Source organism: Protomyctophum bolini (assembly GCF_963924005.1).
Source record: "Protomyctophum bolini genome assembly, chromosome: 23".
Taxonomy (NCBI): domain Eukaryota; kingdom Metazoa; phylum Chordata; class Actinopteri; order Myctophiformes; family Myctophidae; genus Protomyctophum; species Protomyctophum bolini.
The window spans coordinates 22603257-22625421 of NC_137884.1; the positions used below are offsets into that span (position 1 = coordinate 22603257).

Consider the following 22165-nt stretch of genomic DNA (forward strand, 5'->3'; position numbering starts at 1 on the left):
AAAAGTGTTTAGAAAACAGGTCTAAATGTGTTAAAGATGACTGAAGTGTTGGAAGGAGCTCAGGTCTTTGAAAATAACCAAAGTCTTGCTCACGTCGGCTCAGAGTCGGTGTTGTTTTTGGCAGCACATTTTATTTGTAGTCGCAGTCTCTTGAATAGTTTTCATCTAGTTTTAGTCACATTTTAGTCACCTGGAATGTCTTAGTTTTTGTCGACTATTAATGTCATGCCATTTTAGTCGACTAAATCTATTTAGCTTTGCTAAATCTACAGTTGATTTAGTCGACTATAACCAAGTGTAAAATGACGTATACTGGATCTCTTGTCCACTATAGTCCCTTCCTTTTAGTCTAGTTTTTTTATTTCTTGACGAAAATGTCAATAATTATATTTAGTCTCAGTTTTAGTCATCGTATATAGCTTTAGTTTTCATTTCATTTCATCCCATTTAGTTTTCGTCATAGTTTCATAGCTATAATACGCTATAGATATCCCAACGCCTCCTAAAAGCCTCCTCTGCAACAAAGGAGTGTGAGTCACGGCAGCAGCAGCAGCAGCAGCAGCAGCAGTGGTGGTGGTGATGATGATGATGATGATGATGATGCGGGTGGTGGTTGCCCTCGGTAACGCCGCGGAAACAACATTCTCTGCCTCTTCCACCCCTCCAGTCCTCTGTGTGCGTGCGTGCGTGTGCGTGCGTTCGTGTGTGCGTGCTTTCGTGCGTGCGTGCGTGCGTGCGTGTGCGTGCGTGCGTTCGTGTGTGCCGGCCCCCGCTTGCACTTATCATTGTCGACGTATATAACCCGCGGCCGCCCCCTCATACTCCTCTCGTTGCGTCTACTTTCCGTGTCAAAGGAAGGGGTAACAACACTCCACACATGTTTTACCGCAGCTCAACTCATTCTGTTTTTGGTCTTCTGTCTCCCTCTAGTATCCCTCTGTAGCGTTCTAACCATATAGACATAGAAAGGTCTCTGTGCATCTGACAATATGTTGTTCCAGAAGCATGAGTTAAAGTCCGTTGCTCTCCCCATGCATGTCCCCCATATATGGGGACTATAGGTTGGCGGAGGGTGTGTAGCGCCCAGGATCACATTAGATAGTTGACACATATAGGGGTGAAAAATGTGTTACAAAATCGTGGGATAAAAAAAGAAAATATGTTGTTACAGGGCCCCCCCCCCCAGATGCAACGATTTGAGTTAAAAACGTTCGCTTTGAAAGAATATATATATTCAAAGATTTGCGCCACAATTTCACAATTTAAAAAGAAAATAGCAGATCTACAAGCTCGTAGCGAATTCCGGTCTTACACTTACACACACACACACACACACACACACACACACACACACACACACACACCGTGAGGTTCCCGGTTCGATCCCTGTGGGCTCCCCCAGAGTTAGTGTCGAAGTGTCCTTGAGCAAGACTCTGAACCCCTGATTGCTCCTGATGTGTTTTATGTTTTACATATAGCAGTATTGATACTTTTACTTAAGTAAAACAAGTGTGTCCTTTTTTTTTCCTACCACACCACTGCAAAATTCCATAAAAGGCTTTGTGTTTATAGAAGCAGCTGTTGCCAATATGTAGTGCACGCTATGTGTATATTATACACTATACTGTATATACTGTACACTCACTCACTCACTCACTCACACACACACTCACTCACACACACACACACACACACACACACAGACACACACGCTCATTGGCATCTGTATATTAACTCATTTAGTTCGATTCTACAAATTTCTTCTAAATCATGACAGTCACCCCATGTTTCTATATCACTGGTTATCAACCTTCATTCATTAAAAAGGGAACATTCCCTGACGGTGACGCTGACGCGCCCGGTGGAGCCCCGGTGTTACATCATGCCTATACTGCACTGCACGCAGCATAAACTATTCCTTCGTGCACACGGTGTGTCAAGCGTTAAGATCTTGAGATTAAATCTGTGCTCGCGTGCTTGTTGGGGAATTAAAATAAAATAAATTACAGTTGAGCAGCTGGAAAAACACAAGCTTTAAGGCCTGACGGACCTGTCCAGAACACTTCAAGGCAAAAGGCCCCCTCCACTCAGACAGTTTTATATAGTTCCAGCAGGCGTGTGCTCTGGGTGCAAATTCAAAATGAACATATAGAAAACTAGAACTGCACTCTGCCGAGTGCATACTTGCTTGTTGCACACTAGTAGGCCAAGCAGAGCGCGCAAGTACTTTCGACCGCTGGAAACTATAACATCTCAGTATCTCTGTGAAGGAACGTTTGAAATGTATAATCATTAAGTGTAACTATTTGCTACCTAACTACTTTTTTACAGAAAAATGAATCATTGATATGTGATGAAAAAAAAGGTATATAAACTGAATTAAAATATATTATACAGTATAATTATTTTATATTACTGTGGTTACTTGGTTCCAAAAAGTGAAGCCAAGTTTTTTTCAACCGTAAGTCTGTGCCTGGTTTGCTGGGACCAGTTACAACATTACGTCATCGTTGAGAACTGGGACCAGAGTACATGGTGTGTATATGTATGACTAGCTCTCAGTGATGACGTAAGAGATATGGTCATCTGTGTAGTCTGGTCCCAGCAGACCAGGCACAGATTTACAAATTACAAATCACATTACAACTACATACAGAGTATGTAGTTGTAATTTGATTAGCAGTATACTGTGGTTACTTGGTTCCAAAAAGTGAAGCCAAGTTTTTTTCAACCGTAAGTCTGTGCCTGGTTTGCTGGGACCAGTTACAACATTACGTCATCGTTGAGAACTGGGACCAGAGTACATGGTGTGTATATGACGTAATGTTGTAACTTGTAACTAGTCCCAGCAAACCAGGCACAGACTTACGGTTGAAGAAAACTTGGCTTCACTTCGAAGAGACCAAGCGAAATGATTACTTGCGCGCTCTGCTTGCGCAAGTAATGAATAAAATCCGCACTCTCAGTCGAGTAAGTAAGTAAAGTAAGTAGCCTTGCCGAGCCATGAGGCCCATAGGGGCAGGAGCCGATCTCCTGTTTCTGTAGCGTGAGGCAGCTTGATGTACAAGTACACCCCCTGGACATGACGCTAGTATGTCGCAGGGACTTACCCCCAATCCAACCCTTGATGCTGAGTGTCAAGCAGGGAGGCACTGGGTCCCATTTTTACAGTCTTTGGTATGACCCGGCCGGGGATTGAATCCCGACCTCCCAGTCTCAGGGCGGACACTCTATAACCACAAGGCCACTGAGCTGGTAAGAGTCGAGTCGAGTAAGAGTCTTTGTTTAATGATGATTAGTGCTCCGCAGCAGCAGTCATACCAGACAGACAGACGCGTGACCTGTCCAGAACACAGCAGGGTGCATACGTACGTTGGTTAGACACACTGACCGCCCGACAGACAGGCATTAGTCTGACAACACGTTGGTTAGACACACTGACAGTCAGCCTGACAGGCATTAGTCTGACAACACGTTGGTTAGACACACTGACAGTCAGCCTGACAGGCATTAGTCTGACAACACGTTGGTTAGACACACTGACAGTCAGCCTGACAGGCATTAGTCTGACAACACTGTGGCTCCTGACATGGGTGGCAGGTTAAAACTCACACGTGTCTCCTGACATGTGTGGCATGTTAAAACTAACCTGTGGCTCCCGAGAGAGCTGACAATGAGGTTATATCTTCCCTTCTTCTCTGGAGTCCTGCCTCAAAGCAGACCAGAGGTGGAAAACTGCCGTTCCCTGATGTCATCGCTATAGTAAGCAGGGACTGGGGGTGGCAATAAAGGACCGGAAGGTCTGGCGTGGCATTGTTGTGAAATTATGTGGAAGTGTCCTTGGGCAAGGGTCGGTGTGAGCTCGCCACCGTCGGTGTGTGAATGTGGGAAGTGAGGACGCTGGCGTCGACTGTTCGCCGCTTCACCTCCCAATGAATGGACCATTGTAAAGCGCTTTGAAAGCCATGAAAGCGCTATGAAAATGCCATTAAATCCATGATCTCGACCGCGGTTGACGATGATGACATTATATTCACTTCAGCTCTATATACATTTCGGCCATTTGAGAATAGCAGATCTACAAGCTCACAATGCGTCGCAATGCGACGCATTGTGAGCTTGTAGATCTGCTTTGTAGTAGACTTCTTGTAAATTAAGAATGGCTAATGCAAATGTTTAACAATAATGTCAATCTTGAGAGTGTAAAATGAATGGGTCCGCATTTGGTTTCATTGTACGCTCTCAAAGAGTTAAAGATCTATAAGGGTCCATTTGGTTACCAATAACTCCATCATTTAGCTGCATGGGGACCACCTGAATTTACTTTTTAAGAGTTTAACATAACAAAATCCATCAATATAGCTACTAGTCTTTTTTTTTTGCGCAAAGTAATCTCAATGCATGTGGGGATAATGGGGGACAGTGAGGACAGGGGGGCAGTGGGAGACAGTGCAGGGGGTACAGTGAGGACAGGGGGGCAGTGGGAGACAGGGGGGACAGTGCAGGGGCAGGGGGGACAGTGAGGGCAGTGGGAGACAGGGGGGACAGTGAGGGCAGTGGGGGACAGTGCATGGGACAGTGAGAGCCAGTGAGAGACAGTGGTGGACAGTGAGGGACAGTGGGAGACAGTGGGGGACAGTGAGAGACAGTGGTGGACAGTAAGAGACAGTGGTGGACAGTGAGGGACAGTGGGGGACAGTGAGAAACAGTGGTGGACAGTGAGGGACAGTGGGAGACAGTGGGGGACAGTGAGAGACAGTGGTGGACAGTGGGGGACAGTGAAAGACAGTGAGAGACAGTGGTGGACAGTGGGAGACAGTGGTGGACAGTGAGAGACAGTGGTGGACAGTGAGGGACAGTGGGGGACAGTGAGAAACAGTGGTGGACAGTGAGGGACAGTGGGAGACAGTGGGGGACAGTGAGAGACAGTGGTGGACAGTGGGGGACAGTGAAAGACAGTGAGAGACAGTGGTGGACAGTGGGAGACAGTGGGAGACAGTGGTGGACAGTGGGAGACAGTGGGAGACAGTGGTGGACAGTGGGAGACAGTGGGGGACAGTGAAAGACAGTGAGAGACAGTGAGAGACAGTGGTGGACAGTGGGAGACAGTGGGGGACAGTGAGAGACAGTGAGAGACAGTGGTGGACAGTGGGAGACAGTGGGGGACAGTGAGAGACAGTGGGGGACAGTGAAAGACAGCTAAAATGCCCCCACATCCCCACATCATCTCCTCACAGTCAGGGCTACACCTCATAAAGGACCTTTGCCGAGAGATAGAGGCAATTACGGTTGCCAAACTTTTTCACGTCAAGGACCGGACCCCCAAAATGACCCTCATTAGCCCCGGCCCCCGCAGCCCCCCCAGGCAGGGACCCCCCCATAGGGCGTCCCCGGACCACCACTTTGGGAACCGTATATATAGCCTACTGCTACAATGCCAAACGCGCCCACGCGCCGCGTTTAAGAACCTTAATTATTATCAATCAATGTAACGATCATTTATAACTGATTACATGACAAAAGGCTGCTCTGTACAGTCAGTGCGCTATCTATTACAGTCACAGATCATTCATGTCCTTCACACCATGCAGCGCGAACTGAACGTCATTCACGCGGTTATAATGAAGTGGAAATTAATTGCGTTATATTGTTGTTGTTGATTTGGATTTCCGTTTTCATTTCCCCAACAAACAGGATAACATTACCGTTGAAATGCACCGACTATTCTTATCCAGCTATCCTACTGCAGTCACACCAAATCAACTTTGAATAGATACACATAGGGCTATTTCGATCTTTTTAAAAATAACCAAATAAATAATGTGAGCCTTAAAAGGTAGGATATTATTAGTAAGATCATGTCAAACACAGAGCTACAGGAGAGCATGAAGCAAAGCAACAACAACAGTCAACTTTGTAGGCTAGATCTCTAAACAGACCTGTAGCCTATTATTATTATTGACACACAAACAAACAGCAGCAGCATATATTTATTTACTCACCAGAAACGACTGAATGGAGAGGGTGGCAAAACGCAGCGATATATCAGAGACACAAGTTGACCTTATATCTGTGCAGAACAAGACACGCCTGGTGCACAGACAGACAGACTATAGTCTATAATATACTCTATATAGTGACCGCGGCGCAGCAGCAGACGAATGGAACGGAGCTGTCAGCCTGTCTCAATGATCATGAAGAGAGTGCAGAATAGAGAATCCACCAGGCTGGATGGAGGAGTCACTTCATTCTGCTGTGCAGCTGAGCAGTGAGCCGTGTTTATAGATCTACTGTGATGCTGCCTCACCTCAGCCTGCCCCATGCAGCTGTTTATACATAGATCTGTGATGCTGCCACTATAGCCCTGCATGCCGTTGCAGTGTTCTGAATCTGGGCGATGTGTTTGTTTGGTCGGGTTGGTTGATTTGGTTGGTTTGGTGGTGTGCGCGTGCCCTCTAGTGTTAGGAAGTAGTAGCGCGTCGCGCACGGACGGACGCATGCATGCACACACACACACACACACACACACACACACACACACACACACACACACACACACACACACACACACACACACACACACACACACACACACACACACACACACACACACAATTAACACACGGCCTGTGTCTGTCTAGTGACTCTAGTCTGTCCCCAAACAAACCCCAATTTAAGTACATTTAAATTGTCCAATATGTTATTAGTTATTGTAATAGGCTATATAGCAGAGAAAGGCTTTATATTTCAAATGAAATGGATCTGTTTGATGTTTTGAGGCTATATACTTTTGAATTGCAGTGTAAACTGTGTATACCTAATATTGCAAATTGGTGAATTTGGAAGCCCGCAAGTCCCAATTAACTATAAGTCTCATGAAGCGTCTTCCACATATAGGTTAATTTCTTTAAAATGTCAAAATACACGATTTTTAAATGTTGCATTCGAGGTGTCTGCTATTGTCTCTGAGTCTGACCTAAAAGCTCGGCTCATTGTTAAATTATGTTTTTTTTTGTATAGGTTTTTTAAAGTATATAGCCTAACTAATTTAGTTGTGCACATTTTTTAATGTGCACAAAGAACACATGAAGGCACAAGAACAAGAACCCCCATTAGAAAATATATGCCAGGGACCCCCCCCCCCCATAAGACAAGATTTTTACGGCTCTAGCAGCAAATTTCAAGGACCCCCAGTTTGACATGCTTTAAGGCTACCGGCCCCCATTTAATATAGTATTTCTATCTCTGGGACCCACATTTTATATTGTAAAATCAATGTTAGTTAAACTCTGACAGTGTACAAATGGAACCAATTTGTACACTCTCAGAGTTACAGACCCATAAGGCCAGGGTCCATTTGGTTCCTATAACTAGTCTATCCATCAGAGCTGGGATAGACCCCCTGGCACTCCCTCAAGGACCCCCAGGGGTCCCCGGACCCCTTTTTGGGGACCTCTGAGGTAGACTAGTTGTTGCCACTAGTTACCACTAGGTGGCACACCAGCTTCCTGAGTGGCCTGAGTGTGTGATTCCAGCTGCTTCAAGTTGCATGACAATTATTTTCATTTAGTCCATTACAGTGTTGTTTTTGGCAGCACATTTTGATTTTAGTTTTAGTCATTAGTCTCTTGAATAGATTTAATTTATAGTTTTAGTCACATTTGAGTCACCTGGAATGTTTTAGTGTTTAGTCTTTAGTTTTAATCGATTAAATGTCATAAGCTTTTAGTCGACTAAATCTACAGGTGATTTAGTCGACGAAAATGTATTTCGGCAGACCTCGTAATGACTGATTTTACACTTGCTGAAAATCTACAATCTACAAGGTACGTTGTGAGCTTGTAGATCAGCTATATTTTCAGCATGCAACAGAGTGTAAAATGACTTAGGCCTATACTAGTCCCCTCCTAACATTTTAGTCTAGTTTGTATTTGTTGACAGAATTGTCAGTATACATTTAGTCTCAGTTTTAATCATCGTAGCTTAGTTTTTTTTTAGTTTCCATGTAGTTTTCGTCAGTGAAAAAAGGCATAGTCGACGAACACAACACTGATGGAAACCTATATATTATTTATTTAGTTGTTGTTGCCTGGCTCGCTGCTCTGGGATTGTTTGCCTGCTTTGAATATTGAATACTTTATTAACGGTTTACATTAATAAAAGTACAACTCTGAAGTGAGTTGTACTGTACTGTACTGTTCTGTACTGTACTGTACTGTACTGTACTGTACTGTACAAGCCCTCCTCGCTGGCCTGTGTGTGTCTGTGTGTTAGGCTGTGCAACAGTGACACTTGGTGGTGAATAAACACTATTTTCGTACTCGGACAGACACAGGGACAGACCCAGGGACAGACCCAGGGACACAGGGACAGACCCAGGGACACAGGGACAGACCCAGGGACACAGGGACAGACCCAGGGACCCAGGGACAGACACAGGGACACAGGGACACAGGGACAGACCCAGGGACACAGGGACAGACACAGGGACACAGGGACAGACCCAGGGACACAGGGACAGACCCAGGGACACAGGGACAGACCCAGGGACACACATAGCTGAGTGGTTGCACCACTCAGAAATCACAGGAAAGTAAGGCTATACAGTTCCACACGAGGTCTAAGGAGAATGAAAAGCCCCCAAAAGTAGGATAGCATCGTTCACTACACTCGTACAGTACAGTACAGTACAGTACAGTACAGTACAGTACAGTACAGTACAGGTAGGATAGCATCGTTCACTAATCACTACACTCGCTGAGAAATGAAAGATCAGAAATTGACAAAGATCACACACGCAATAAATGCACAGTCAGTCAGTCACAAACGCACGTGCACGCGCGCACGCACACAAAACAACTGTTTTCTGTTTCAAACAGGAACCAATTGTTCCACTATGTTCCTCCTATAGTTAAAAAGACAGCACAGACCCATACAAGAATAAAATAGCACAGTACAAAAACAAACTGAAATGTAAAACTATAGAGAATGTAGAAGAATTGTTATTTTTGATCAGTGCTTTGGCTGTTATCTCTCCTAATGGTACCAACATCAATACAACCTGTTATCTCTCCTAATGGTATACCAACATCAATACAACCTGTTATCTCTCCTAATGGTACCAACATCAATACAACCTGTTATCTCTCCTAATGGTATACCAACATCAATACAGCATGGATGGAATTGTGGACAAAATCTTACTTGATATGGAGAGAAAAAAAGGAAAATAAAAGAAAACACTGCACTGGCAGTGGGCATACAGACAGTAGCATCTTGGCCTCTCTACGCATTAGTATAGCCTCAGGGTTATTTGGGGGTAATTTCTGTCCCTCCCTGATCATCTGCAGACAGAGGCAGGCACAGAAAACACCCGATCTTCACACATGTCCTCTCTCTCTCTCTCTCTCTCTCTCTCTCTCTCTCTCTCTCTCTCTCTCTCTCTCTCTCTCTCTCTCTCTCTCTCTCTCTGTGTGAGGCGCACAGAAGGAAGCGCGCAGATCCCCATTCCCCATTTACAGAACGCATCATGATTTATCTGCCCACCAGTTGACTTTTGGCACAGAGTCAGTCCGTGTTCAGTAGCAGGGCTGTAGTGTGCCGTCCGTGTGTCAGTGGCAATAGAGTTTTTCAACCCTTTTCATATCAAGGTCCATGTATATTAATTATTCATGCATTTGAGCCACGGAACCACCATTTGACGAGATTCTTTGCCTCGCATGCAGACCCACAACTAAAGGAGTATTTTGTTGTCGTTGGATCAGGTTTGTCCACAATTCCATGCTGTATTGAAGTCGGTACCATTTGGAGAGATAACAGGCGAAAACGTTGATCTAAATTATTTTTCGATCAATTTATTTTTATTATTATTATTTTACATTCTCTTAATTGGGTATAGACCTCTTGTAAATTAAGTAAATGCAGATGTTTTAACAATAATAGTTGAGAGTGTAAACATGAAACCAAAATGCCATTTGGTTTCATTTTACGGTGTCAAGAGTTAAGAGATCTAATAAGGGTCCATTTGGTTATACCAACTCTCCATCACTTTAGAGAGCATGTGGGGGACCACCTGGAACCTCCCTGAAGGACCACTGGTGGTCCCCGGGACCTCGGGTTAAGATAAGATCTTTATTGTCACTGTATGAGACATACAGTAACCACAACATAATAACAGTATCAACAGAGAGAACACAAAGACAAAGAAACTGACACTGATGGGGCTAAAACTTCATGGCATAAAACTGTTAGTCCGTCATAGTCCAGTCCAGTCAAGTCATCTCAATCCATTAATACATTAAGTATTCCAGTGCACCGCTAAAATAGTAGTAAAATACACCAATAAAATGTACTTCCACAGGTTGAAAGGCTATACACTTCTGTCTGTCTGTCTGTCTGTCTGTTTTGATTGATTGATTGAAATATTTATTAACGGTTTGCAGAATTACAGTACATTTCAAGCACAACCTCAATACAGAGACTGTTAACTGTGAGTGGACGACCCAATTAAGCATTACACTTGTTTACAAGAGGGTCCACCATGTTCAATTCATCAAAACATTTAGTCTGTCTGTCTGTCTGTCCGTCCGTCCCCACAGGGAGCTGACATGCTGATCCTGCTGTTCCTATTGGCCGTGATGAGCGGTAACGGTGCTCAGCGCGCGGAGGGGGAGGAGCCAGCAGCAGGAGGAGGAGGGGGGGAAGTCTTCACCTTCGCCGGAGACGTGCGTGACTTCGCGGTGGTGTCCAGCGGTTCCGTGTACGTGGTGACCCGGGAGAGGCTGTACCACCTGGACCACACCCTGTCTGAGCTCCAGAGCCGGTCCCAGAGGGGGTCCCTAACCAACAACACCTTCCAGAGGGACCCAGAGCTCCAGAGCCGGTCCCAGAGGGGGTCCCTGACCAACAACACCTTCCAGAGGGTCCCAGAGGGTAACGCTGCTGTGGCAACCATTCTCGCTCTTGACCCGTTCAACGGGCGATGAACCCCTTTTTTGGTGTTTTAAGCATATCTTGTTTAGCTGCACTGAGTGGCGCGCTATGAGCTTTTAGGTCTGCTATGGGGGGGGGGGGTCTGCTATGGGGGGGGGGGGGGGGGGGGTCCCTGGAACAACATATTTTCAGATGGGGGTCCGCAGCCAAATACAGATAATGCTGGGGGTCCTTGACATGAAAAAGGTTGAGCACCGCTGACATAGAAACATAGGTTTTTATGAATCTGGTCTCAGGTCGAAATGGGTTGACGTGAATCTGGATTTTTGTTTTCCTCCACGAGAATTGAGATCACGATTCTCATTGTTTTCCATGAACCTTTTTAGTGATGCACCGAATATTCGGTCGCAGAAAATGGCAAAAAATTCATATAAATGCGGAATAAGCAGAACAAATATCACTGAATAGTCGAAACACACAGGGTTACCTATACGACGTAAGCTAATGTTTTGTTGTGGTGACGTGATCAAAGTTCAACCATAATCATGTATAGCTTTAAGGCACGGCCATGACAGCAATGGTACAAAAAAAAGATATATAATATTAATCATATTGGGTTTTTCCCTTTCCCTTTCGGTGCATCCCTAATTAAATATGTATCATCTTTATAGTCTGTAGTTTCTTAAACCTTAAACCTCTCTTAACCCATTTTGGACTGGGGCCGATTCTACAAGTCATCAAAATCCTGATAGTTTTCTGAAAAACCCTATGTTTCTACTGTATGTCAGTCGTTCTCAAACATTTTCATGTCAAGGACCCCCATAAATATATGTATTTGGCAGCCGGATATATGTTGTTCCAGGGACCCCCCCCCCCCATGAGGCAAAGATTTGAGTTAAAAACGTTCCCTCTGAAAGAATATTGATTCAAAGATTTGCACCACATTTTCACAACTTAAAAAAAAAATAGCAGATCTACAAGCTCGTCAACAAGCTCGTAGCGCCGCACTACGAGCTTGTTGATCTGCTATTTTTCAACAGCTAAAGCATAACATAGTGCTTAAAACACCAAAGGGGGGTTCATGTCCAGAAAGTCTCTCTCTTGTAGCAAAACAACATAAAAGTAACTATAAAATGAACTGGACAGACAACTAGTTCCGGATCACATTTAGAAATGTGATCTCACACAGGTGTCTGAATGTAGATCTCTTTTTTTTAAATGAATTGTGCAGCGCTCGTCCCAGAGGACGGGGGGGCCGTCGGGGAGGAGGACCACCGCCACCACCCTGGTGAGGACGAGGTCTACTTCGTGGTCAACCTGATGGTGCCGTTCGTGGAGAACGGCACCCTGGTGGTCTGTGGCGAGACGCTGCGAGGCTGCGACTACTGTGAGCTGCTGGACCTGAAGGACATCCGCAGGTAGGGTGACCATGTGTCTGTCTGGGTCGTGGACTCGTGTAGGCTGAGATCCGTTTGGGGAACCGCAATGTCGGAACCGGGTCTGAAACGGACCCGATTCCGAATCCCAACCCTATATGTATCGCCATGTGTTGTTCTTGCTTACTGTGTCACTCTGGATGTAAGTAGCCTTGCCGAGCCATGAGGCCCATAGGGCAGGAGCCTATCTCCTGTTTCTGTAGCCATGAGGCCCATAGGGCAGGAGCCTACCGGTATCTCCTGTTTCTGTAGCGTGAGGCAGCTTGATGTACAAGTACACCCCCTGGACATGACGCTAGTATGTCGCAGGGATTTACCCCCAATCCAAACCTTGATGCTGAGTGTCAAGCAGGGAGGCATTGGGTCCCATTTTTACAGTCTTTGGTATGACCCGGCCGGGGATTGAACCCTGACCTCCCAGTCTCAGACACTCTAACCACAAGGCCACTGAGCTGGTAACTGGATGTGTGTCTGCCAAATGCCTAAATTGTGACTTGCAGGCATCAGTGTTCGAATGCCCTAATAGTTATATATAGTCCCCTAATAGTTGGATTTCTGTTCCAAAGCTCTCATTGTCTCTTTTCCTGCAAGACGTATTTTTAAGCTTGAGACATATCATGAGAAAGGTCCCCTAGGCTACAGCAACGATGAAGTCATACCACCCATGACCAAAATAACAAAATGTGAGACGCCATTTATTAATGTGAAAGATATCCCCCAAATGTGAAACAAAATATTAATTTATTATCATTATTATTTTAATATTATTTTTTTAAATAAATGTGCATATTTTCCTCTGCAAAGTACTAGTAGTACAAGTAGTAGTAAAAGGTTGAAATCTCTTTTTTGCAAGTAGAAATATATCCTGGTCTTGTAGGGTTAATAACAAAATATAACACAATATTAGGCCTGTGGTCAAATATGACCTAACCCTGTCCCACTTGTCCCCCGTGGACAGTTTGGATGTGGTCACCCTATCTCTATCTGGGGCGGCTGTGGCTCAGGAGGTAGAGCAGGTCGTCCAATGGTCCCTGGGTCGGCGGTTCGAATCCCGGCTCCTCCTCCTCCTGTCCCCACCCTGCCTCCAATGAGTCGGTCGGTGTGAGCACGCCAACGTCGGTGTGTGAATGTGGAAAGTGAGGACGCTGGTGTCGACTGTTCGCCGCTTCACCTCCCAATGTGGGAGGCATACTTTGGTTAGACATAGCATTGGTCTGACTGGATTAAGTGATTGGTGCGTTAAAACGACCAGATTAAGGTTGGTGAGGGGTGCGTTAAAACGACCGGATTAAGGTTGGTGAGGGGTGCGTTAAAACGACCGGATTAAGGTTGGTGAGGGGTGCGTTAAAACGACCGGATTAAGGTTGGTGAGGGGTGCGTTAAGACGACCGGATTAAGGTTGGTGAGGGGTGCGTTAAAGCGACCGGATTAAGGTTTGTGAGGGGTGCATTAAAACGACCGGATTAAGGTTGGTGAGGGGTGCGTTAAAACGACCGGATTTAGGTTGGTGAGGGGTGCGTTAAGAGGACCGGATTAAGGTTGGTGAGGGGTGCGTTAAAATGACCGGATTAAGGTTGGTGAGGGGTGCGTTAAGACGACCGGATTAAGGTTGGTGATAGGTGCGTTAAAGCGACCGGATTTAGGTTGGTGAGGGGTGCGTTAAGACGACCGGACTAAGGTTGGTGAGGGGCGCGTTAAGGGTTGGGAGAGGGTTAAGGGTTAGGTTTAGGTTTAGGTGTGCTGCCCCGTGGGAGGTTAGGGTTAGGGTAACGGTTTCAGATATCGGACCAATGGTATGTCTAACCAATGAATGGACCATTGTAAAGTGCTTTGAGTAGGGAGGACGTACGGTATAGTGCATATAGAAAAGCGCTATAACGATGCAACCCGTTTTCTCTCCAGGTCGGTGCACATGGAGAAGATCAGCCTGGGTTCTGGACCCGACGACTCGTTCAGCGGAGGCCTGGTGCAGGTGGCGGTCCGCGACGGGAAGACCCAGGCATACATCCTGGCCGCCAAGCGGAAGTACGAGAGCTGCGGCATCCTGGTGGGCGACCGCGGCGTCTACCTGCACAACACCGACGACCTGCAGACGGGCGGGATCTTCTCGGTGAAAGGCGAGCACGGCAACGCTCACATCTGGACCAGACTCCAGCCCGTCGCGAACAGAACCAAAGTCCCCCCGGGCGGAACCTCCTCCTCCTCCTCCGACGATGCTCAGAAAAAAAGACCCAACATAAAGTTCGAGCTCGTGGACGGCTTTCAGATCAACTCGACCGTTTACACGCTCTCTAGAATCCCGTCGTCATCTTCGTCGGAAGACGGGAACGGAGGCGGTGGCGGCGGTGGCGGCGGTGGCGGCGGTGACGGCGGTGACGTTCGCCTCGTTTGGCTCGAGAGCAAAAAGGGCAAGTCGGAAACGCTCAAGTCGCTGCGCGGCGCGACGCTGCGGTGCTGCGAGGACGACGGCGGCGGGTTCACAAAGCGCGGCTTTCTGCGATCTTCGTCCGTGATGGTTCCTCCACGCGGCGGTGGCGCCTCACGCGTCCTGTGGGCAGGGGTGTTCGCGGCGGCCGGCCGTGGTGGCGGCGACGACACGCGCACGCAGGACGGGGCGAACAACAACAACACGGCGCTGGCCGTCTTTGATATCAGCCCCCGAACCCCGAGAGGAGCGAGCGACGATGACCCGCACTTCTGCTTCAGCAACTGTGATAAGGAATGGGACAAGGACAAGGTATACAGCCCCTATAACACACTGGAACAAGTACGCAACATGTTTTACTTAACCCATTCTGACCTGAGATCAGATTCTAAAAAGGTCTTCTACATCCTGACAGTTTTCCATTCTGACCTGAGATCACATTCTAAAAATGTCTTCTATGTCAGTCGTTCTTCGATTAAAAAAAAAATAGCAGACCTACAACCTCTTAAGGCTTTCTTACCTTTTATTTGTAGTCGTTACGTCCCCACCAAAGAGGTCCAGGTGTTATTTTGTGCAAAAGCACATTATTGGCTATTTCCCCTAATATAAGCCCTCAATGAATTGCATTGAATTGAATGGGGCATGGGGTGTTGTGCTAATTCGCTTATTTCAATCGCTCAAAATATATCCTCTCTTCATAATGTAAATAGTATCCCAAGCGGCACAAAAACCCAACCCCCATTGAGGGCTTATGGTAGGTTATGATTCATAACCCAAGAAAGCACTTGTTTTTCTTGGGGTCCTTCATAGTGTGTGTGTGTGTGTGTGTGTGTGTGTGTGTGTGTGTGTGTGTGTGTGTGTGTGTGTGTGTGTGTGTGTGTGTGTGTGTGTGTGTGTGTGTGTGTGTGTGTGTGTGTGTGTGTGTGTGTGTGTGTGTGTGTGTGTGTGTGTGTGTGTGTGTGTGTGTGTGTGTGTGTGTGTGTGTGTGTGTGTGTGTGTGTGTGTGTGTGTGTGTGTGTGTGTGTGTGTGTGTGTGTGTGTGTGTGTGTGTGTGTGTGTGTGTGTGTGTGTGTGCGCGTTCCAGGCGTATCCTCCCGAGCTGCTGTCCCCAGAAGCCGTGCTGTTTAGACACGCCTCCATGACGTCAGTGCTGGCGCTGAGACACAAGACCTGGACGCTGCTCTTCATCGGAACGGGAGACGGACAGCTCATCAAGGTCTGTCCGTCTGTCTGTCTGTCTGTCTGTCTGTCTGTAAATGGTGCATTTATATAGGGCCTTTAACCAAGGTGCTTTACATAGATTGTGCATAGGGGTTCAGAGTCTTGCTCAAGGACACTTCGACACTAACTCTGGGGGAGCCCAGCTTCGACGTGCACACATCGACATCAAAGGGGGCTTCAGCCCCTGCCCCTTTTGTTTGTTGTCAGGCCCGTCGCTCCCAGTGGAGCATAGGCCATCAACGACTCTTCTCCATCCAACACGGTTTTGGGCTGTCCTGAACTAGACTAAAATTTCGTCGACGAAAAATGTTCTTCGTCGACGCAAAATGTTTGTCGGCGAAAAATGTTCGTTGACGAAAACAACACTGGTACATGTCTTGTCTTAGTGACGGGCCTATCAGATGTCTTGTCTTATTGACGGGCCTATCAGATGTCTTGTCTTATTGACAGGCCTATCAGAACGCTGGTACTGTACCTATTCTAGCTGTGACATCGCTCTCTGCTCCGCCCTGCTTATGTAAAATGCTGCCGAGGTAGGTGAAGGAGTCGCCCTGCCCCTTTTACCCCGTCTGTAAAACAACTGCCCTCTCCAGACCACGAATGCAGCGTTTACTACACGGTGAAGGAAATGCAACATGCCTCTCCTCTCCATGCCATGTCGGAAGGAAGGAAGGCAGCATTCAGTCTCCTGAGCTTAATTGGAACGCAGTATTTTGCGTTGGAACAAATTTGTTTAGAAATCCATGTCGTTACACATCGCATCTCCACTAGATAAAAGAGTGCTCGTTTGCGCCCCGAAAATAGCCGATCTACAAGCTCACGCAAGCTCACAGCGCGACGCGCTGTGAGCTTGTAGATCTGCTATTTTTGTCCAAAAGTGTCCTCTTACAGGATTTCAACCCCGCTGCCTCTGGGTCACAACGCCACAGAGTGCCATTATGGGTCTCTTCACACACTGGGCTTCTTTCATGCATGGATGGACTCACATGATGAGATAATAAAGTACAGTATAGCCTCGGGTAACACAATCAAAACCATTTCCTTGGAAGGCATAATAATACTAATAATAATAATCACACTAGCAGAATGTTCAGATTCCCACAGTGTTTTCTTAGAACTGTTCAAAAGAATCACAAAATAACTAAAGCAGTGGTTTTCTTTTTTTTTCACCCCCCCTGTGTCAATTATCTAATAATGTGATCCTGGGCTCTATATATATATATATATACACACACACACAAACCCTCCGCCAACCTGGGGAGAGCAACGGACCTTGAACTCATGCTGCATGAGGAGTCCAAGTCGCTCCTTTACCCTCTGACAGGCGTGAGTGCGTGCGTGCGTGCGTGCGTGCGTGCGTGAATGGGTGAATGTAACACACAATCTCTGTTAAGCGCTTTGGGTAAAAGCACCAATAAATGTACATATTATTGTATGTATGTATATTTTACATATGAATACATACAATATATATGTATTGTGAGCACTGACAATCCTGAGCTCTGACTCCTGGGTCGTTGGTTTGGTATCAGTCACCACCGTATGTATATTGTATGTACAGTATGTATATTATTGTATTTGTATGTACATATTTCCATCCATATGTACATTTACCATATTTGTGTCCTGTATTTGCGGGTTTCCTCTGGGCGTCAGCTGGCGGTAGACCAGGCGTTCCGGAGCGCCTGTCCCAGGGTTCTGTTCAAGACCGCCGACGACCGCAACGTGTTCCCTAAGATCCAGCTGGACCCCGTGAGCCGTAGGCACATCTACGTCGCCATCGAGAAACAGGTCGGTCACCCACCCGCCCCTTTTCCCCTCACTCACTGTCTACGTTTCTTTTCCCTTTTTACCTCCTTTATGATGAATTCCCGTTCTGTTCTTTGGCTATATAGAAAGTGGATATTTGTATTATGTCTCTAGTCTAAAAGTTTTGATGAATTGAACAAGGTGGACCCTCTTGTAAACAAGTGTAATCATGCTTTATTGGGGCGTCCACTCACAGTTAACAGTCTTTGTATTGAGTTGTGCTTGAAATGTACTGTAATTCTGCAAACTGTTATATATGTCTTTCAATCAATCAATCAATCAATCACCATGGATAACCTTATATGTCATACATGTTCTATTTTCCCCCTTTTGGTGTTTTAACCCATTTAGACCTGAAATCTACTAACTAATGTCTTCTGGAATCCTGACAGTTTGTGTGTGTGCGTGTGCGCGTGTGTGCGTTTTCCAGATGCACCGTGTACCTGTATCTCAGTGTGAAACGCACATGGACCTGAAGGCCTGTTGGTCTGCAGGAGATCCTTACTGTGGCTGGTGTGACTCTAGAAACAGGTCAGTAACACTTCTCTACAGGTCGTTATTTATGGTGTGACTCTACAAACAGGTCAGTAACACTTCTCTACAGGTCGTTATTTATGGTGTGACTCTACAAACAGGGGCCTATTTCACGAAACTTGGATTAGAGATTAAGCCGGGCTTTAACACATATCCTGGCTTAATATATCCTGGATCAGTGCTTAACCGGTTTCATGAAAGCTGGTTGATCTTGCCAGATTAACTTAACCAGTTAACCTGGATATGTTGAGGCTTGATTCGGTTTCATGAAAGTGATGCTACATAAGTTACCATGGAAACTTATGCTTTGGACTTAGCCTGCTCCGGACCAGGCTAACAGCCAGGTTTAACCTAATACTGATGTCTTTACTGTTCATTAAGCAGTCAAACTGATCACAAACCAATGATGTTTTCCAGATTTATTCAATTATTATGGGTTTATGTTGCCTTATTTGTATCGGTCTGCATTAAAGGACTAATTTAAGCACTATATAAAATCAAATAACCAAAATATATAGGCTGCACAACATCATGACAGCTTGTGAGCTTGTAGATCAGCTGCTTTTGGTGAATGTTCCCCATGAATAGATTTGCTGTCGTGCAAGTGCACGGTTAAGAAGAATTATTATATTATATTATTATTATTTTTTTTTTGTTAAAGTGAAAACCACTAAATATTACCATTACTCATTGTTTTACAACATATTACCATTATAATGTTTCACCCATAGTCCTACATACTTACACCTAGAAACCCCATTCAAACCTATTTAGTTTCATCCTATGGTGGACATGTGTGCCTGAAAAGGAATCTTTGAAATGTTTCATAGTTTTAGAAATATAGTGCTTCAAATTTGAGACATTTGTAGGCAGATAGTGGCACTTCAAAAAATCACTTTCACCTAGAAACTCCATTCACACTTTGTAAAATGCAGCTTACTGTGGAGACACATGCTGGAACTTTGAAATGTTTTGTAGTTTCTGAGTTATTTAACTTAAACGCCCAATGCATTCTCAATGGCAATAGCACAAATTTTGGCATGCTACATGAACCCATGACCCTCACCAGTCTGGCCCCTGTCTGGACAACAACCCCCTTCCCCAAAGGTAGCTCCCTCAGAGGAGGGAGTTATGGCCAAATATCACAATGCGACAATATCATTATGCTTACAATATTAAGAATTCTGTTTTAAGTTAATAGTAGTGGTAAAATGTAAACTATATTTTTGGGGTAGTTAATCATTCAGTCTATCCACTATTGAGAGTATGTTCTCTCTTTAATTACAGCAGCAGTATTTATTTTAGAAGCTTAAGTCCTTGTATCAGTAAGTCTTGAATAGATTAGTAAAGATAATGAGATATACAGAAGGGGGCTGTAATGCAACTATTAAGGATGCAAAGATGCAAAATGCAAAACATGAAGAAGAAGGATCAGTAAATCTGTGATCACATAATGGGTCTAGAGACAAAAGGCCAGACTGTCTATTAAGCCAGGCTTGCTGATCCCGGCTCGCCAAATTCGCCAATTCTGAGCCTCGCTTGGCTTTAGTGGAACGGAATAAACCAGGCTGTAAAGATCAGGATTTTAAAAGCCTGGTTTTGGCCTATATCCTGTATTAGTTAATCCAAGATTCGTGAAATAGGCCCCAGGTCAGTAGATCAGGTCAGTTGTGTTCACCTGTGTCTAGTGTAACCCAGCCAACATGGCAACCCGCGAATGGCAACCCATGTCAACTGTCAATCAAGGCAGTATAAAAGTGACATCAGGTCTTACACTCCCCACTCCCACTTCCACCTATTCAAGATGGCCGAAATGTTTGACAGCAGCATGGCAGGAGCAGCAGGTTCACTGTGACAATCTTTGGATACTCTTCGGTCAGGTTTTTTGTGTCCTTAAAAGGAAACTCCTTGGATGGTTCTGGTACCGGCTGGTACCTGAACCTGGCGAGCCGACCCGGACCTCGACGCCCCCCTCCCTCCACAAATGTGGTAACCCAATTCTCCCCCCCCTGGAGAAAGACTAAATGTCCCCTAGCTAGGAACTCCACCTGGACAGTCACCACCTTTAAAGGGCCCCCATTTTTTTGGTTTATTATTTTCTATAATTGTTCAAAGTTGTTTAAGTTGTTTTTGATAATAATAATAATATTTCAGTTACCTTTTCACTCCAGTTTCTGCCTCCCTTATTTCATTGGTTTTCATTCACACATTGAGCTCCTTTTCCGAACCTGGTTTACACGCAGTCAATCTCTTACCCATTGTGCCACTTGCTACACTAGTTAGTCCTTGTCTATTTATGTGCCCTTGTGTTTTCAGTTCTCTGTTGATTCGTTACGTAATTCTGCTTTGTCTATTTCCTCGCTCAAATCTTTTCAAAAACATTTTTGAGAGCAACGTTTAACTGTAAATGACACTGTGTGTGTTTACATGTTGGAAACAGCAGCCCGTGCAGCTGGTGCTCAGAGGGTTTGATTAGGCAGAGGTCTGTTATAGCAGGGGTTCTCAACCCGTGGGTCGCGACCCCTCGGGGGGTTGCCAAATTTGAGGTGTTTGTACTTTTTTGTCGATTTTTTTTGTTTTGTTGATTAGACCCTTTGATTAGACTTCACTTCAACCCTATACATTTTGGCCATTTTGAAAATAGCCGATCTACAAGCTCACAATGCGTCGCAACGTTGTCCTCGGTCTTGAGTCTTGACGATGACTTCTCGTTCAATTGACAGCTGCACGTTTGAGGAAGAATGCCGTGGTTCGGTGTGGCTGTCCATTCCCGACGACTCCAGCGAACAGAAGATCGTCTCTCATCGAGTCGAGAAGAGCAACGGTCAGGTACAGATCTGCATACACGGGAGGAAACCTCATAACTCCATAAAATTACCGTATATATTTAATAACAAAGCAATTCAGCCTCATCAAAGTTGGTGTTGTGACTTTATATATTGTCAATTACTTCCATGAGAGGGGGAGAGGTGGTGGAGTTATAGTTGCTTTAGCAGACATTTTGAGGGTCCAATGGAGTTAAGAGGTTTATTTGTCCAAAGCACTTTTTACTACTTTCCATTGGTTCAATATTTTCAAAACAACACACAGACGTAAAGGGTGTTCAATAGCACTGATTTATACAAAAAAATATTAATCAAAAATGACAGCAACGATTTTGTAGCCATGTAACTTTCTGTAACGTGTATGTATGGAACTTTGGTTGAGTCCATTTCACAATTCAATATACGGTTCATTCTTTTGTGTTGTCTTGTTTTGGAAAGTGCTATGCAAGTAAAGATGTATTATAGTTTTATTAATAGTAGTAATTAGTTTGTCATCATTTTTTTTATCACATACTGAGCATTTATTTACGCTGGGTGGGTGATGATAAGGACAACGTACCAATCAGTGTAATTAAGCACATCAAGTGTTGGTCAATTACCATCTTGTCTTTTTGAAATACCTATAAGCCCCATGATAATTGTTATCCAGACGTCTAAGGAATGCCATGATAATCTATATACAGTATATTTATAATAAATGAAGACATGCAGGGCGACTGTGGCTCAGGAGGTAGAGCAGGTCGTCCAAATGATCCGTGGGTCGGTGCCGGTTCGAATCCCGGCTCCTCCTCCTCCTCCTGTCCACATGTGGAAGTGTCCTCGGGCAAGACACTGAACCCTACGTTGCCTCCAATGAGTCGGTCGGTGTGAGGCTGTGAGCTCGCCACCGTCGGTGTGTGAATGTGGGAAGTGAGGACGCTGGCGTCGACTGTTCACCACTTCACCCCCCAATGAATGAATGAATGAATGAATGGACGAATGTA

General features: G+C 45.3%; 1 protein-coding gene across 1 annotated transcript in view; it reads left to right on the forward strand.

Moving 5' to 3' along the window:
- The first annotated feature begins 9587 nt into the window (after positions 1 to 9587).
- The window catches only part of LOC308310986 (plexin-C1-like), a 78539-nt gene continuing 65961 nt past the window's right edge, over positions 9588 to 22165 (forward strand). The window contains exons 1-8 of the mRNA XM_080757479.1: positions 9588 to 9764; positions 10599 to 10932; positions 12164 to 12350; positions 14271 to 15105; positions 15878 to 16009; positions 17671 to 17805; positions 18254 to 18354; positions 21081 to 21186. Coding sequence (XP_080613605.1) covers positions 10608 to 10932; positions 12164 to 12350; positions 14271 to 15105; positions 15878 to 16009; positions 17671 to 17805; positions 18254 to 18354; positions 21081 to 21186 — 1821 coding nt within the window. The 5' untranslated portion in view covers positions 9588 to 9764; positions 10599 to 10607. The remainder of the gene's footprint in view (positions 9765 to 10598; positions 10933 to 12163; positions 12351 to 14270; positions 15106 to 15877; positions 16010 to 17670; positions 17806 to 18253; positions 18355 to 21080; positions 21187 to 22165) is intronic.